The sequence below is a fragment of the Rhamphochromis longiceps genome, linkage group LG5, assembly GCF_057381845.1.
Source record: "Rhamphochromis longiceps isolate RC_006_pf linkage group LG5, R_longiceps_female_GT1.1, whole genome shotgun sequence".
Lineage (NCBI taxonomy): Eukaryota > Metazoa > Chordata > Actinopteri > Cichliformes > Cichlidae > Rhamphochromis > Rhamphochromis longiceps.
The window spans coordinates 19,505,810-19,522,525 of NC_140561.1; the positions used below are offsets into that span (position 1 = coordinate 19,505,810).

The window sequence follows — 16,716 nt, forward strand, 5'->3', positions numbered from 1 at the left end:
CTACCACCACTTCCCCTGCCGGTGGCGGACTCCCTCAGGTGTCGGTGCGTTGGTGGTTCTTTGTGTCCGGGGGTGGGCGTCCAGGTACACACCGGCTCACTCCTTGGCGGCCGCTTATCGGGGCCTGGAGCCTGGGGCTCGCTCGGGCCCCTTCGGGGGTGGGGTGCCCCCGGCCTCTCGGCCTGGGGCTCGGTCACTCAGGCACAGCTGGCGGCCGGCGGAGCTCACGGGCGCGTCACTGCAACTCCCCCTGGCTTCTGCTCCGCGGCTGCTGAGTGAACCCTCATCTGGGACTCTCCTCAGCTCTTACTGGGACAGTGGCGCGGCTGCCCCTCTGTTGGTCTTCCATGGTTTCTTGTGTTCTGGGGGCCTCTGGATGTCTGGAGTTTTGATCTCCTCCATACCTGCTTCACACCCTGGAGGACGGGGCTGTGGCCCCCCCACACTCCCTAGCAGATCGTTACATGGAGAAACCTTTGGAATACAAGCACGCTGATCCACACAGGTATGCACACGGGTGTTCACTGCTCGTAGACCCAAATTACACCTTTCTTGGCTGCTACCTCGAAGCACATCTGTCCTGCGTGCTGCACAACAACATTGAATATTTAGTATTTACTGCTGTTTACACTTAGCTAGATTAATGCGATGGTGTTGTGTTTAGTATGTTGCTTTGTTTCTTTTTTTTTTTTGTCTTTTTTTTGCTTGTTTTCTATTCTTCTCTCAACAGGTGATCCAGGAGATTTTTATTTTTTTTTCTCTCCCCCCCTTTCTCACTGTCCCTCTCCCCTTCTGTTTTTCCTTTCCTTCCTCTTTCTTTCTCCCTTTCCTATCTCTCACTCATGTCTGTCCCATCTGTAACATCTGAAAATAAAATATAATAAATAATAAAAACAAAGATTGACCAAATGGACCAATACGGCAATGCCACGATGATCCATTTGGCAAAGTAAATCCATTGGGTATCCTTGTTGGTCTTCAGACAACAATTCTGATGGCTAAAGAACCAAATGGGACAGGCGGGGGAAAAAAAAAAAAAAAAAAAAAAGAAATTCTCTAGTTCTGCATATTTCGTGTAGCTGAATTCACTGCTCCATAAAATATTTGTTAAAGCTACTAGCTTCCTTTTTTAGTCCAACTCTGTGTTTTACTTGTTCCCACAGACAATGACACGATCTACTGGGTAGACATGGGCCTGAGCACCATCAGCCGGGCCAAGAGAGACCAAACCTGGAGAGAGGACGTGGTCACTAATGGCATCGGCAGGGTAGAGGGCATCGCTGTGGACTGGATTGCTGGTGAGAGAAACTGCGTCCCGGCTCATGCGTACTAAATTTAGATAATGACAGTTAGACATACTGATAAAGAGCGTTTTGCTTTTCCTCTCTGCACATTTATCATGCTTGCACATACCGCCTGTCACTGTTAAAAGCAACAGTGTGGACCTGTTGCACTAAGTGAGAAAACAGAAAGTAGATGCAAAAACAGAGAGAAAAAAGTATTATTTCCAGGTCAATGCGGTTTAAAAATTAGGAAATTGTTTCTCCTTCATCCTCCACAGGAAACATCTATTGGACAGATCAAGGCTTCGATGTGATTGAGGTGGCCAGGCTGAATGGTTCCTTCCGCTATGTGGTGATCTCGCAGGGCTTGGACAAACCTCGTGCCATCACTGTCCATCCTGAGAAAGGGTGAGAACGAAGGACTGTGCCAGGTTCCTACTTTAGCTTCTCCTTCTGTGATTTATCTCAGTGTTGATTTCTGCGGTATTTGGTTTTCTGTCTTTGCGTGCTTTGGCGCGAGCAGCTACCTGTTCTGGACAGAGTGGGGCCAGTATCCCCGCATCGAACGCTCTCGCCTGGATGGATCTGAGCGAGCCATCCTCGTCAACGTCAGTATCAGCTGGCCCAATGGCATCTCCATCGACTATGAGGTACACCGCAACAGATCATTTTGTACATTTATATCGCTGACTTGCAGCACAGAGAGTGGGCCTAACATTACTTAATGTGGGAATGCAGGATGGTATGCTGTACTGGTGCGATGCCAGGACTGATAAGATTGAGCGCATCAACCTGGAGACTGGAGAAAACAGGGAAGTGGTGTTGGGCAACAACAACATGGACATGTTCTCTGTGTCTGTGTTTGAGAGCTACATCTATTGGAGTGACAGGTCAGATACACCATTCCTACTCCGTCTTATCCCTCTTTTTGCGAATGGTCCTAATGTTTATTTATAAATATATATATTTATATCAGCAAATGTCAGCTTGTGTTTAATGCTGATAATCTGTCTGGTGTCAACCAGGACGCATGCTAATGGCTCCATAAAGAGAGGCAGCAAGGACAATGCCACAGACTCTGTGTCACTGAGGACTGGTATTGGGGTCCAGCTCAAAGACATCAAGGTTTTCAACAGGGCCAGGCAGAAAGGTAAGCAAAGTGTGCTTTAAAGGTGACCTGTTACGCTCATTTCCAGCTCCCCATTTTTATTCTGGCACTCCCTGGAATAGCTTTGCATGAATCGCCTTTTAAAACACTCCTTATTTACTCTTTAAAGGTTTTTATGGAGCACCTCAGTTGATCATATCTTTGAAACTTGTTATTTTAGCTCCTGTGTCCTTAAGCTGCTTCTTTCTAAAACCCAGATTTTCTTATGACTGGCTGTCCTTGCAAACAGGACGCAGTGCTTGGAAATTCATGCTGAGCTGACGTCATCTAAGCCCTGAAGTGGAAAAACAAAGTTATAGATGAAGCATGTGTGAACCCTGAGCTTATCACCTTAGAACACATATGCGTTATTATTATTTAATATACAGCAGTGGAGAGTAAATTTTCCCTATTAAGTTTTAATTTCCTAAATTAAAAATGTGCAATAATGAATACATCGACATTAAATCTGAACAGAAAAGTGGACAAAATCGTGTTTTTGTTTCTTAAAATTTCAAAACTTCTAGATTAATGTGCAAAAGTAGTTTTTGCAACAGTGCAAATACATAAATACTTACAAATCCATAAGGTTTACACTAAAGCGTTGATCAGTCACAGTAAACACAGTGTTACCACCACACAAAAATCCCCAGCATCACTAAAGGGGCAAATTTCACTGACGGATTGGCCAGGCATCCCTGGGCATGTATGAGTGCGCTGTGCACGGGTTTCTCGTGATAGCTGAGAAGCTTGTTGGAACAAAGACCTGGAGTAAAATAGCGCACTGCTTACTTGGAGTTAACATGTCAGAAACTCTTTGATATACTACATTTTTTTGTGACATACTTTTGAGAGCTATCTGCAGACAGCAAAGCTAAGATAACAAACACAGGAAATGCTGGAAAGTCTGTTCTCGACGACATCATTGCTTGGCTGCGCCGCATCGTCTGCCTTCACATGCCGCTACATATATTCTATAAAATGAGTAAAAGTATAATAAGAGTCAGGTGAAAATATATTATCATTCAAATGTATATTTAATTGCATTTTGTTCTCTTTACAGGAACAAATGTGTGCAAGGAAAACAATGGCGGATGTCAGCAGCTTTGCCTTTACCGTGGCAAAGGACAGCGTACGTGTGCCTGCGCCCATGGCATGCTGGCTGAAGACGGCTGCACGTGCCGCGACTACGATGGCTACCTTCTCTACTCGGAGCGCACCATACTGAAGAGCGTTCACCTGTCCGACGAAAACAACCTGAATGCCCCCATAAAACCATTCGAGGACCCCGAGCACATGAAGAACGTCATCGCACTCACTTTTGATTACAGAGGAGGAGGAGGCAAAGGAGCTAACCGTATCTTCTTCAGTGATATTCATTTTGGCAACATCCAGCAGATCAGTGATGACGGGTCTGACCGCAAGACTGTAGTAGAGAGTGAGTTTTCCTGATTCTTAAGTTAGTTTTCTTAATGCTTTGTGCTCCGTCCAAGTAACTAACATGACATGGTGATCTGGCCTAAACCTCCCACCCTACCCCACCCAAGGTTTATGGCTCCTGTCATTTGTCCAGTCATAAGACTCCCTGATAAGAAATCTTCCTGGAGAAGAAATCTGCTGGCTTTTCCCTAAAATACTCATATTTATTCTGTAGATGTAGCCAAAGTAGAAACAAAGGAAAAGCATTTTTTTAGAACAGAGTGAGAAGCAATACAATCAGGCTGAGAGACAGATAGACTTTCATTCACCTTATCTCAGCACAACAGAACACGGGTGCACCGTTAATGTTTTACTTTAATCTCTTTTACAAGGAATGCGTGATATTCCCGCTGTGCATGTAAAGCAACAAATCCCAGAGCAAAGTTCCTGCTCAATTCAAGAGCAACTGTTGTTCAAAGCAATGATGCTGACTGTTGCTGTGAGAGCTCTTGAGTTGACTTTGTTCATGAAGGCAACGCTGACGTCCAGTTTATCTGTAGTCTTTGATCACGTTTTTTTTAGCTTGTGTTTTTTTGTCGATCCCAGTTGCCAGCAGTTCCTCGCTGTGCGCAATTAAAATAGTCACGTTATGTCAAGTTAGCTACTCGTAGTAATACTGTCAGGCAGCAGCCATAGCCACATCCCTGCTGTCTCTTTGTCCGTCCCTCTTGAACAGCCTCAGTAGGTCCTGCCTGAACTTTTCAGACATCAGCACATAGAGAATAGGGTTCATCACTGTAGAGGAGGTTGCCATAAAGCGTGCAAACACAGCAAAGGGGCCATAACGTGGTGAGGCTCCAGTGGCTCCTGTGCCTTTATCCGCCAGTAAGGCCAGCGTCATGCCGTAGGACGGCAGCCAGCACAGGGTGAAAGCCAGCACCAGCATAGCCGACGTTTGGGTCACTTTGCTTTGGTAACGCTCCACCTGGGGGGCTCTTCCAGCATGCCGACTCCTCCATAGGAACATGTAGATGCTGCCATATGCCACTGCTATGGTAACTAGTGGTAGAAAGAAGGCCACAAAGAAATGAGACAGTCCATAGATCAGCTGGTCACGGTGGGTCTGGAAAGCAAAGCATGCAAGCCCGTCAAGGGCTTTTTGTGGGGTTCCTACAGAGCGAAAGACTAGCTGTGGAACAGCAAGGCAGCAGGCTGGGACCCAGACCAGTATGGCAGCTACAGAGACTCGGCGAGTAGTGAGAAGGGAATATGCTCTGGCAGGCTTCACCACAGTCAGATAGCGACACACAGCCAGTGTGGCTAGAGTAAAGATGCTGGTTGAAGAGCAGGCTGATCCCAGGAAGCCCAGCAGACGACACATGAAGTCACCAAATGGCCAGTGCTGCATGGCTATAGCAGCTGTGTGGAAGGGAAGCATGGAGAGCAAAAGCAGGTCTGAAACGCTCAGGGCCAGAAGCAGGATGTCTGTCCCCATACCCATCACAGAGTTTTGGGGAGACTGTCCAATACGTCCCACCCCTCTCCTCCATCGCTTACATAAGATTACTATCACTATGGTGTGTCCGCTAACTCCCAGCACCAGAATTAGTGAATCTAGTATTGGGACTAGAACCTGTTCCACATTGTCCAGTCCAGGGTCACTGCTACTGTTACCCAACAGATCCTCTGAGCTTGTAGAGTTCAGCAGCAGCATTGTGTCTTCAGTTTTGTTGGGTCAGTTTGTTCAATCTGGTCATAAAACTTCTGATCATAAATGTAGGAATGATTAAGGACATTCCAGTAGCAGTGTTCTCAGAAATGACAACGCACAGATTTACAGTTCAAAGTTTAACATGAATCGCCTCAGACTGAATCATGTTAAATACATAAACACATATGACTGTGCTGACTGTATAAAAGTGTACAGTTAAAGCTGCTTCCTCTCGATCTGTTCCACCTCTTATTGGCTTGGTATTGTAGAGGGGAACAAAGTGAGATCAGGCCCCTCCACTGAAGTCAAGACACACCTGATTTCTGAGCTGCTTGCCATTCTTCTGGTTGAACTCCTGTTAAGGGCAAGCGGGTGTTGAGAGGTGAATGCTGTAGATTGTGTGAGTTCAGAGCAGGCAGCTACTCCACATGGCATTCGCCTTCCACAATCAGTATTCCTCATATATCCAGGAAAGGAACTTCCAGAGAAAGTTTGACAGGAAGACAGGATGAAACCAAGTAAGCGGTAGGTGAACTTTGGACTGATTATGATAGAGCAGGACGTGGATGGGCTGTCCAACTCTCTGTGGGAGGGCCTATTGAGGCCCAACATATTTTTTTTCCCCATGCTCTATTTAGTTTCTTCCCATTTTGTGGAAAGGCCTCTGCATTGTCTCGACGTGCATTTGCAGCACAGCCTGCACAAAAACCTGCGCTGATACAAAAAATAAACAAAGAGCGACACAGTGAGATAGTGTTTGCCTTCAGAATCGGGGTAATTATTGACTCCCGGCCTGATGGCAAACACTACACTGCTATCATACCTACTGTAGATAAACGGCCATAAAATCACTGTCAGCAGAGCTCAAGACCTGTATATTCAGCTTGCCTGTATTGGCACAAGCAGCGCGTGAAAATGTAGAGAATCTTTGGTAGCCCTAGATCAACAGTAATGTGATTTGAGCAGACAGTGGTGGCAGTTTGTGATTTAAAATTCATTAACACCGCTAAAGAAAGAGGAAATGGGGGTGAATAGATTTCACGGCGCTCTCTATCGATTGTTAGGGTGTTGATTTATGAGTGCGAGAAGCGGGGGACAGTTGCCTTGCGTGTTGCGATGCTCCGCTTGATTTTCAGTCGCTTTGCTTCTCTCAGAGTCCCATAGCGTGCGCTGGACGCGCGATGATTCACGTCTGCGGTGTCGCACTGGAGATATTGAGGTGTAGTGTGAACTGTCCCACCTGGTGGTAAACCTCACCGTTGCTTTGGCCTGACATCTGATGGGATGAGATCATATCCAGTCCTAAGAAAAGGCTGCTTTAATCATTAGACCTGCACTGTTCCATTGCAGCAGCTGCAGTAACAAGTAGGGGACTATTACTTATTATTTGGAGCGGTCTCTGACTCCATGAAGCACAAGTTACAGTATTTGTTTGTGTCTGCGTCGCGTGTTTTCTCAATACCGGTGCAGCTGTTCTCCATCTGATGTTGCAGAACTTTGTGTTCCTCCATCTCTGCTGACTTTTGGCTGTCCTCTGGCCTCCTTTCAGCCGTGAAGCTCCCAACTTCTTATTAATTTTAAGGCTGGGAAAGCAGAAAAAAATGACCTCTTGCTTCTCATCTCTTGATGAGGCAGTCCAGTGGAAAGTAATATGCTAGCTGGTAACCGTTATTGTGACCTTTATCCTCCACTATTTGCTGGATAAAAGCCTTGAATCACACAGTGTTCTTAGTCATTAATACTAAGCTGTCATGCCCAGAGCCCTGACTCCGGGTTGCCACACAGCAGTCTGCCAGCTCTGAGCTGCTGCCAAACGGTCTACACTTGGCCTTTTAACACAACCCCGTAGCTGACGTGCTTCTTTTTCTTCTCCCTTTTTCCTCTTCTATCTACTCCGTCCCCCACCTCTGGTCGTTGCCTTCTCTTACTGTCTGTGTGCTCTTCTCTCGACTCCTTCATGCTTTTTCAGATGTGGGCTCGGTGGAGGGGTTGGCATACCATAGAGCCTGGGATATGTTGTACTGGACGAGCTACACTACCTCGACTATTACCCGCCACACTGTGGACCAGAGCCGCTGGGGTGCCGTTGACCGGCATACAGTGGTCACCATGTCAGGAGACGACCACCCGAGGGCCTTCGTTCTCGACGAGTGTCAGAGGTAAGAACTGATTCAGTTGTTCACATCGCCGATTTGCAGGCCATTCTGCTCACGCCAGTTCATTACACCTGTTTGTATCACTGATTATTATGTTGTTTTTCCACAGCCTGATGTTTTGGACCAACTGGAACGAGCAGTCTCCCAGTATCATGCGCGCCACTCTGTCTGGCTCCAACGTCCTTGTGATCATTGGCACGGACATCCGAACCCCCAACGGCCTGGCCATAGACCACCGTGCTGAAAAGCTTTATTTTTCCGACGCCACACTGGACAAGATTGAACGCTGCGAGTATGATGGCAGTAGGCGCTACGTGAGTGACAAAAACACTAAAAATATTTCTAATGCTGCATGGCTGAGCAATGTGACTGTTTAAATAGCAACCGTCAGCTTTTTACTCTTTCACTGGTTTGATAGAAAAAGACTGGGGTTCTCATGACTGTGGTTTTGCTTCCCCCTGCAGGTCGTGCTGAAGAATGAACCGGTCCATCCATTTGGCCTGGCGGTGTATGGAGACTACATCTTTTGGACCGACTGGGTGAGGAGGGCTGTGCTCCGGGCTGAGAAATACACCGGGGCAGATATGAAGGTCCTGCGTGCTGATATTCCTCAACAGCCGATGGGTATTGTCGCGGTGGCCAATGACACTAACAGCTGTAAGTCTTTGCACCAAATGAGGAAATTCAATGTAAAATTGATTTTCATCACAGTCCTCTGTCGTAAGACTACGACTGCTGGACTGTTTCATGTAAATGTGTGAAGCAAATCGATCTTACATAAAGCCTGCAAACCAAACATTGGTTGAGTTGAGCCGGTAAAACATTCAACATCTTTTTCACATTTATGATAAGTGAAGGAATCCTGAATTTTTCTACTATTTATTTATTTTTTATTCCTCTCTGCATTTATCATTGTTCGTATCTTTTTATTTCAATCAAGTCAAGCATTTTTCCACTCTACCGTATCTTTTCCCTCGAGTTCCCTTATTCAGTAAACAGTTTTGCACCAATACCCGCAGCACCGATGCAAGCCGAGAGCCCGCTGTAACAGCCGCAAATCCTATTTAGATAGAGTCACATTGTGCATTCAGCTGAGGCAGAGCCATTGCCGGGTTCACCCAGGTGTTTCTGTCTGCTCGTGATGTGTGTTCGCCTGTGTGTCAGGAGATTGGATGCGAGATCAGAAATTCTCAGGTTTGTGTGCTAACTGTCCTCCTGTTTGCACAGGTGAATTCTCCATGTGTCGTGTTAACAACGGGGGATGTCAGGACCTGTGTTTGCTGACCTCTGAGGGAAGGGTCAACTGCAGCTGTCGGGGCGACAGGAAGCTATTCGAAGACAACACTTGCATAGGTAATTCAAGAATAGGACACGCTTATATGGAGGAAATGTTTATACACAGGAAACAAAGCGAGGACGATTTCAAAATTCGGACACATTTTTTTTTATAGCTCCATAAGTAAACAGAAACACTAAATCAGATCAGTGTGCCTTTAAAACACAACATCCTCGAGATAAATTTGTACACTGATTTTCAAGGTACCTGGCAAACAGGTTGCTCCCATCTTCTTGGAGGACTCATCACACTTCTTCCGTGGATTTAGGCTGTCTTCATCTAATCTTGATAACTGAAGAGAAGGGGGCTGGTCGGGGACTGTCTTTGGTAGAACTTGTTATTGTTTTTGCTGAAGATGGATATTAAAAACTCTTGGCTGAGTGTTTGAGGCCGCGCACTGCCGAATGAGCTGAGACTGAGCAGCATTACTGTAGATGTGTCCCAGATGGTACTGTTGCGTGGTGATGCTGGTGATGATGAGCAGACATTCTTCTCGGGCAGAACTTGATGTGATAAAGTAACAAGCAAAGACAGATATCGGCTCTGTGCCTGCTCTGATTGTCTTGGGTTAGGCGACTCTTCCTAAGTCCCTATTTCTCTCTTTTTGCCTGTCAGCCCTCAACACGACATGTAACAGCATTGATGAGTTTGAGTGTGGAAATGGAGACTGCGTTAACTACACCCTGACTTGTGATGGCATGGCTCACTGCAAGGACAAGTCTGATGAGAAGCAGTCATACTGCGGTGAGTGGAACCTTTTTTTGCGCGTCGAAACACTATCAGCCGTGTTTTTTTCTTGTTGGATTTTGTAGTTAGAATCCATCCTGTCTGGTTTTCAGCCAACCGCGTCTGCAAGAAGGGCTACAGACGCTGTGTGAATGGCCGCTGTGTGGGTCACAGCTCCTGGTGCAACGGGCAGGATGACTGTGGAGACAGCTCAGATGAGCTCTTCTGTAACAGTGAGTCTGCTTTTCCAATTAATCAAACATTTTTGCATTCGCATTTCTTAAAATATTGCTCTCACTAACCGCCGCCTCTCCTCTCGCCAGCCACGCTGTGCTCAGCCGATCAGTTCCAATGCAAAGACGGAAGCTGCATCTCCAACTCCAGCAAGTGCAACCAGAAAGTGGACTGCGAGGACGCTAGTGATGAGATGAACTGCAGTAAGTTAAGATCATCAGATTTGTTCTTAAAAATTAAATGTTGACATTTTTGCTACTCTGAGGCAGTGGTAAAATGTTTTGCTTCTCTCTTTGTTAAGCCGCCACAGACTGTTCCAGTTATTTCCATCTGGGAGTGAAGGGAGTGACATTTCAGAAGTGCGAGTTCACCACACTCTGCTATGCACCTTCTTGGCAGTGTGACGGTGCCAACGACTGTGGAGACTTCTCAGATGAAAGAAATTGCCCTGGTATTTTAATTACATCTGACAGCTAAATCTACTTGGATTGAGTTTTTTTGTTTGTTGTTAGAGTAGAAAGAACTATTTGGATTATGCCACAGGGAACAGGGAAAAACGATGAATGTTTTCATCCATTAAATTGTGTTTTGGGAGGTAATTCTCCTTGAAAAACACAGCAAAGTAAATGTAATTTGTTTTTCCTCTCTTCATGCTGGATTAACTCTTTGATGTTTCCTTTTCAAACTAACCTCTTTTCTGCTGCTCTGCCAGGGAGCGGGAAAACAAAGTGTCCAACGCCCTTCTTCGCCTGCCCCAGCGGACGTTGCATCCCTATGAGCTGGACCTGTGATAAGGAGAACGACTGTGAGAACGGTGCGGACGAGGCTCATTGTGGTAAGTTCGTATACGCTGTACAGGACAACAGACCATTGCTTTGTTTCAATGTCTTTGCTTTGCACTTTACGCGTTCTCACTTCTCCTTTAGACAAGTTCTGCTCAGCCACCCAGTTTGAGTGTGGGAACCACCGCTGCATTCCTAACCGCTGGGTTTGTGATGGAGCGGATGACTGCGGGGACAGCAGTGACGAGGACAGCAAGTGCAGTAAGTGCTGAAGGCATATTTAGACATGGACACATACTGAACTCCTAAAGTTGAGTGAATATTGCAACAGTTTTTAACCTGCAGCACTGATTAAATGTATGAGTCACCCCTAATTTCTGTATACTGTGAACTTTCATAGTCAGTAAGATTTTCTTGCAATTTTTAGTGTTCTTGATCAACAGATCTCCAGGCTTTCAGTTATTTTCAGTTATTTTCAGTCGAGTTCTTGTACCTGAACATTTTCTGAGAATTTCTTTTTGTTTGTTAAGCCACATGACTTGATTTGACTCATGCGTCAAAGTTAAGCATAAAAAGGCACCTAACTCAAGGTATGGATCAGTCTACACATAACAAACAACTTAGCAAAGAACCAATAAGTTGTATCCAAGGAAACTGGAAAAGCAGAGTACAAATGCAGAAGAGGCATTGAGTATCTACAGCAGATGAACAATATCTGAAATCCATGTCCTTAAGAAATAAGAAGAAATCCAGACATAGGAGCTGAGATAGAAAAACACACAATGGAACACTGTTAGTCATGGATTGGCGTCCCCAAAGCTCGGACCTCAAAATGATTTAAACAGTGTGCGACAATCTTTACAGAGAAAGCAACAAAAAGCAGCCATCATCCAAAGAAGAGCTTTGAATGTCCTTCGAGAAGCCTGGAGAACTGAATTGTACCACATGTTTGCATGTGCTTTGCTGCACCTACCTCATATTTTCTTAGCAAAATATAAGGAAATGATGGGTGGTCTTCTGCGCACTAAACAATATGAGTTTAATAAGTGCAAAACATTAGGCTGTGTACAAAAAATTTGATTTTTTTTAATTTTTTTTATATTAAAATAACCATTAATAGACATTCCAATCAGTCACCTCTTTCTATTACAGAGACTAAAACCTGCAGTCCAGAGACGTTCCAATGCCCCGAATCACACAGGTGTATTCCTAAACGCTGGATGTGTGACGGAGATAAAGACTGTCCTGATGGAGCTGACGAGAGCATGAAAGCTGGCTGCTGTGAGTGCAAGCTGAGGGCTGAGTTTGATCAAGATAAATAGATTTTAATAACTCTCATAGACTAAGGAATATCTGTCAGTTTTAATGATCTCACTTGTGCGCCAATTATTTCTGCGCCTCAGACTTCAACAACACATGCAGCAGCAATGAGTTCATGTGCCAGAACCGACAGTGTATACCCAAGCACTTTGTGTGTGACCATGACAACGACTGCAGCGACGGCTCAGACGAGTCCCAGGAGTGCGGTGAGTGGAGCCGTGACCTGTGATTTGAAACACTCTCCCTCCTCCTGAGTGTGTGGGGCTTTTTTTGGGTTTTTTTTTTTTGAAGTAGCATGTACCGTTTGTCGCTACAGAGTATCCGACGTGTGGACCGAACGAGTTCCGCTGTGCGAACGGACGCTGTCTCATTAAAAATTCATGGGAGTGTGATGGAGACTTCGACTGTCATGACCACTCAGATGAAGCTCCAAAAAATCCCCGGTGCACTGGCCCAGGTTAGACACACAGAGTCTCTCCAGGAGTACTTTATTTATTCAGTTCATGTATTCAGTATATTTATTGAATTAGTGTGATTACAGGACATGTAAAATTCATTTTTAACCACTGAACTTGCAAAAAAACCTCCAAAATAAAAATAAAGGGACAATAATATTATAGCATATATAAAGGAGATTCCAGGAAAGAAAGGGAACAAGGAGAAGTCACAGTCTTTATATTATAATTAAATACTGTATGCTAACAAGCCTAAAAGAGAATAAGACTCCACTATCTTTATCTTTTTGGCAATTGTAATCCGCTCTCAGTGTTTGCGACTGAAATTAATCCTGAGGCTTTTATATCAGCTACGCCGGCTGACATTTTCTCTTCATTTGTTTCTCATTTCATTGCTTCACTTTGCGGAACAGAGAAGAAGTGCAACGACACCGCGTACATCTGCAATAATGGAAACTGCGTGAACGAGACGTTGCTCTGCGACCATAAAGACGACTGTGGCGACGGCTCTGATGAGCTCAACTGCTTCATTAACGAGTGCCTGAACAGCAAACTGAGTGGCTGCTCCCAGCTCTGTGAAGACCTGAAAATAGGGTTTAAGGTAAGTGAACAGCATGAAATTAGGACTTGAGTTCTTAAGTAATGGATGTGTAAAAAAAAAAATTGCACGGACTGCTGCTTTACCTGCTCTGTGCTTTGCTCCCCCACAGTGCAGATGCCATCCCGGCTTTCATCTGAAAGATGACAGGAAGACTTGTATTGACATAGATGAATGCACGACCACTTACCCGTGCACGCAGCGGTGCATCAACACGCACGGCAGCTTCCACTGTCTGTGTGTGGAGGGTTTCCAGCTTAGCCCCGAGAACCCCACAATATGCAAATCCACTTCTGGTAAGAAATGTGACAGATTATTGGCATTCAGGGATGTGTTTAAGGGAAAGCCTCTCATAATTTGTCATATCCTCTCTTCACTCCTTGCAGATGAAGAACCCTTCCTCATCTTTGCCAACCGCTATTACCTGAGAAAGCTCAACTTGGACGGCTCTAACTACACCTTAATCAAACAGGTGAGCCCTGCAGTTTCAGTCCTGCTGATGTGATTGGAAAGTGCTGGAGTTTATCTACACAACAGACTAATGCAGTTCCCATGCCTTGACAGGGCTTGAACAATGCTGTCGCTCTAGACTTCGACTATCGCCAGCAGATGATTTATTGGACAGATGTGACCACCCAGGGCAGCATGATTCGACGCATGCACATCAATGGCAGCAATGTTCAGGTCAGCATAGAAGTGTCTTGGCAGAGGAAGAGAAATAAAATGTGCTGCTAATAAATGCTAGAAATGTAAACTATATTCAAAATGATGAATGTGTTCGTGTGTGTGTGTACATTGGATGTGCAGTGAAAGCCAAAGACACGCTTTTAGTTTCAGAAAATAAAAACTGCCTGTTCATTTGTCAGGTTCTTCACCGCACATCACTCAGCAACCCAGACGGCCTGGCAGTCGACTGGGTGGGAGGAAACCTGTACTGGTGTGATAAAGGACGGGATACTATTGAGGTGTCGAAGCTGAATGGAGCTTATCGAACAGTTCTGGTCAACAACGGCTTGAGGGAGCCTCGCGCTCTGGCTGTGGATGTACGCTACGGGTAAGAGTGACACTGCAAAATGTTCCTAAAGTGCTAACAGAGAAGGTTTTTTTTTTTCTTTTTCTTTTTGGAAGAAGAATTTTTAGGTTTCTGTTTGAAGTGAAGGGCTCACTTTACCAATATCTGTTGTAGTCAGTAACCTACATCTGTAGGTTACATGAGGTGAAATGAACATGAGACTCTAAATCAGTTTTTCTCAAACAGGGTAATAATACCTCTTGTGGTGCTTTGGAGAACTGCAGGCAAAATAAGATTTATTTTCAAAAATGTTTTGTACATTTCCTACAATTAGTAACATTTAAAAAAATGTAAGCTTGATAAAGCTCGCTTACTAGATTCATGTGTGTTCCATCCTGATCTTGTTTGATGAAACTCCTGTAGAGCACTTTGTCACTGGTCTCTTGCCTTAAAAAGCACAATTTTAATACATTTCTCATTCTTACTCTCTAGTAAGATAGTCTTCCTGTTTTCAGTGAAAATTTGTATCTAGTTTAACCAGTCAGCTGCTGTAAAAGCTCACAGAAATGTTTTCCATCTTTTTAGTTGTGAATTTTAATCCATAGAAATGAAGTATTTTTCAGTGTCTTCAGACATTAACCATTTTTGATGGTCAGCGCATAATTGTCAGACAAAATATCAAAGGTTGACAAAATAAGAAGGTTGAATGTCTAGGACATCTTGAACCTTGTAAATGTTAAATTCAGATTTGCTATTAATCAGTAAACTTTATAAATATCCTTCACAGGTACTTGTACTGGTCTGACTGGGGTGACAACCCCCACATAGGGAGGATTGGGATGGATGGCACCAACAGGAGCGTCATTGTGGAGGATAAGATCACCTGGCCCAATGGTCTAACTCTGGACTTTATTAATGACCGCATTTACTGGGCTGACGCTCGGGAGGACTACATTGCGTTTGCTAGCCTGGATGGAACAAGCAGACATATAGGTAACATACACATAAACGCACAAGAGCAACTTCAGGTGTTGATTTTGTGGCTAAATTCTCCGTCTTTATGCTTGCACGTTGTAGTTCTGGCCCAGGATATTCCCCACATCTTTGCCATGACTTTATTTGAGGAGTACATCTACTGGACAGACTGGGAAACAAAGTCCATCAACAGAGCTCACAAGACTCTGGGGACCACCAAGACCATGCTGATCAGCACCTTACACAGACCCATGGACATCCACATTTACCACCCATATCGCCAACCTGATGGTAGGACAAAGATACCCGTCATTAACAACCACATGTTAATCTTCATCTGTGCTCTGGTTCTGTCTGATTTGCTCTGTGTTCTCCTTGTTAACATGTCTCTCCTCTTCAGTGGAAGGCCACCCGTGCCAGACAAACAATGGAGGCTGCAGTAACCTGTGCTTGCTCTCTCCTGGAGGCAGTTACAAGTGCGCTTGCCCCACCAACTTTTACCTAGCAGCCGATGGCAAACACTGCTTGTCCAACTGCACCGCCAGTCAGGTAAAAGCATATCTGCCTGTATTAAAACATGATGACACATCACAATACCAGATATTTAAAAAAAATCATCTGTTTTTCTTCTTTTCCTTCAGTTTGTTTGTAAAAACGACAAATGCATCCCATTCTGGTGGAAGTGTGACACTGAAGATGACTGTGGTGACCGCTCAGATGAGCCCGCAGACTGTCGTGAGTGATCCGACCGTAGCAGTCGTGACACATTACTGTTGTAGGCTGACGTTTTGATTATGCTGGTTAATAATGCGCCACGTATTCTCCCTGTAGCTGAGTTTAGGTGCAGACCAGGCCAGTTCCAGTGTGGTACGGGCATCTGTACTAACCCGGCCTACATCTGTGACGGAGACAATGACTGCCAGGATAACTCTGATGAAGCCAACTGTGGTACAAACACCTACACATATCTAGAAAGTCTAAATTAGAACTGACAGTCTTTATCCCATGTAATCACTATTTATTGTATTTGTTTGGGGGTTTTTCAGACATCCACGTGTGCCTGCCAAGTCAGTTTAAATGTTCCCACCCCAGTCGATGTATCCCTGGCATCTTCCGCTGCAATGGGCAGGACAACTGTGGAGACGGAGAGGATGAGAAAGACTGCCGTAAGTCATTAGTTCCTCTGCTATTTTCTTAGTGTCTCCCTTTCCTGTTCACTACGGTGTGACTGCCTTTTTATCTTAAACACTTTGGTTCGGAGCAAGCTGTCTCCGTCACTTGTAGCAAATTTGTCCCCAGAGGATGAACCAATCTGATTGCAGAGAGGCCATAACCGTCCTTCTTTTGTCTCACTTAGGCCACTATACTATTAAGCAGATGGGAAATTGCTAAACGCTGTGTCCCTCCCCGGAGGATCTCTGTCCTTTTTGACCTTTCCTTTAGCAACGAAGCCCTTGGGCCAAATTATGTTGCATAATGTAATTGGGATGGCATTTGCTAAGGACATTTCATTTTCCCTAGAGAGAGATTACATGAACTGTTCAGTTGTAGTATCCAGAGGT

At 44.9% G+C, this 16,716-nt stretch overlaps 2 protein-coding genes across 2 annotated transcripts in view; one reads left to right on the plus strand and one right to left on the minus strand.

Moving 5' to 3' along the window:
- The window catches only part of LOC146669799 (low-density lipoprotein receptor-related protein 1-like), a 105,670-nt gene that overhangs the window by 78,557 nt on the left and 10,397 nt on the right, over nucleotides 1–16,716 (plus strand). Inside the window, exons 36-65 of the mRNA XM_085406411.1 lie at nucleotides 1,164–1,298; nucleotides 1,562–1,691; nucleotides 1,807–1,933; nucleotides 2,022–2,173; nucleotides 2,309–2,433; nucleotides 3,494–3,868; nucleotides 7,530–7,719; nucleotides 7,826–8,030; nucleotides 8,181–8,373; nucleotides 8,944–9,069; nucleotides 9,668–9,796; nucleotides 9,892–10,011; nucleotides 10,102–10,215; nucleotides 10,314–10,463; nucleotides 10,725–10,847; nucleotides 10,939–11,055; nucleotides 11,947–12,075; nucleotides 12,198–12,320; nucleotides 12,431–12,571; nucleotides 12,983–13,170; nucleotides 13,280–13,463; nucleotides 13,554–13,639; nucleotides 13,732–13,851; nucleotides 14,034–14,221; nucleotides 14,967–15,172; nucleotides 15,257–15,445; nucleotides 15,555–15,703; nucleotides 15,796–15,889; nucleotides 15,986–16,102; nucleotides 16,201–16,320. Of these exons, the coding sequence (XP_085262537.1) occupies nucleotides 1,164–1,298; nucleotides 1,562–1,691; nucleotides 1,807–1,933; nucleotides 2,022–2,173; nucleotides 2,309–2,433; nucleotides 3,494–3,868; nucleotides 7,530–7,719; nucleotides 7,826–8,030; nucleotides 8,181–8,373; nucleotides 8,944–9,069; nucleotides 9,668–9,796; nucleotides 9,892–10,011; nucleotides 10,102–10,215; nucleotides 10,314–10,463; nucleotides 10,725–10,847; nucleotides 10,939–11,055; nucleotides 11,947–12,075; nucleotides 12,198–12,320; nucleotides 12,431–12,571; nucleotides 12,983–13,170; nucleotides 13,280–13,463; nucleotides 13,554–13,639; nucleotides 13,732–13,851; nucleotides 14,034–14,221; nucleotides 14,967–15,172; nucleotides 15,257–15,445; nucleotides 15,555–15,703; nucleotides 15,796–15,889; nucleotides 15,986–16,102; nucleotides 16,201–16,320 (4,545 nt within the window). The remainder of the gene's footprint in view (nucleotides 1–1,163; nucleotides 1,299–1,561; nucleotides 1,692–1,806; nucleotides 1,934–2,021; nucleotides 2,174–2,308; nucleotides 2,434–3,493; nucleotides 3,869–7,529; nucleotides 7,720–7,825; nucleotides 8,031–8,180; nucleotides 8,374–8,943; nucleotides 9,070–9,667; nucleotides 9,797–9,891; nucleotides 10,012–10,101; nucleotides 10,216–10,313; nucleotides 10,464–10,724; nucleotides 10,848–10,938; nucleotides 11,056–11,946; nucleotides 12,076–12,197; nucleotides 12,321–12,430; nucleotides 12,572–12,982; nucleotides 13,171–13,279; nucleotides 13,464–13,553; nucleotides 13,640–13,731; nucleotides 13,852–14,033; nucleotides 14,222–14,966; nucleotides 15,173–15,256; nucleotides 15,446–15,554; nucleotides 15,704–15,795; nucleotides 15,890–15,985; nucleotides 16,103–16,200; nucleotides 16,321–16,716) is intronic.
- Nucleotides 4,005–5,673, minus strand: LOC146669801 (somatostatin receptor type 5-like). The gene has a single exon (XM_085406412.1). It carries the CDS (start codon nucleotides 5,561–5,563, stop codon nucleotides 4,529–4,531), a length of 1,035 nt encoding a protein of 344 aa, XP_085262538.1. The 5' UTR covers nucleotides 5,564–5,673; the 3' UTR covers nucleotides 4,005–4,528.

Coding starts and splice junctions, on each gene's coding strand:
- LOC146669801 (XM_085406412.1), bottom strand. CDS start 5,563: ATGCTGCTGCTGAACTCTACAAGCTCAGAGGATCTGTTGGGTAACAGT.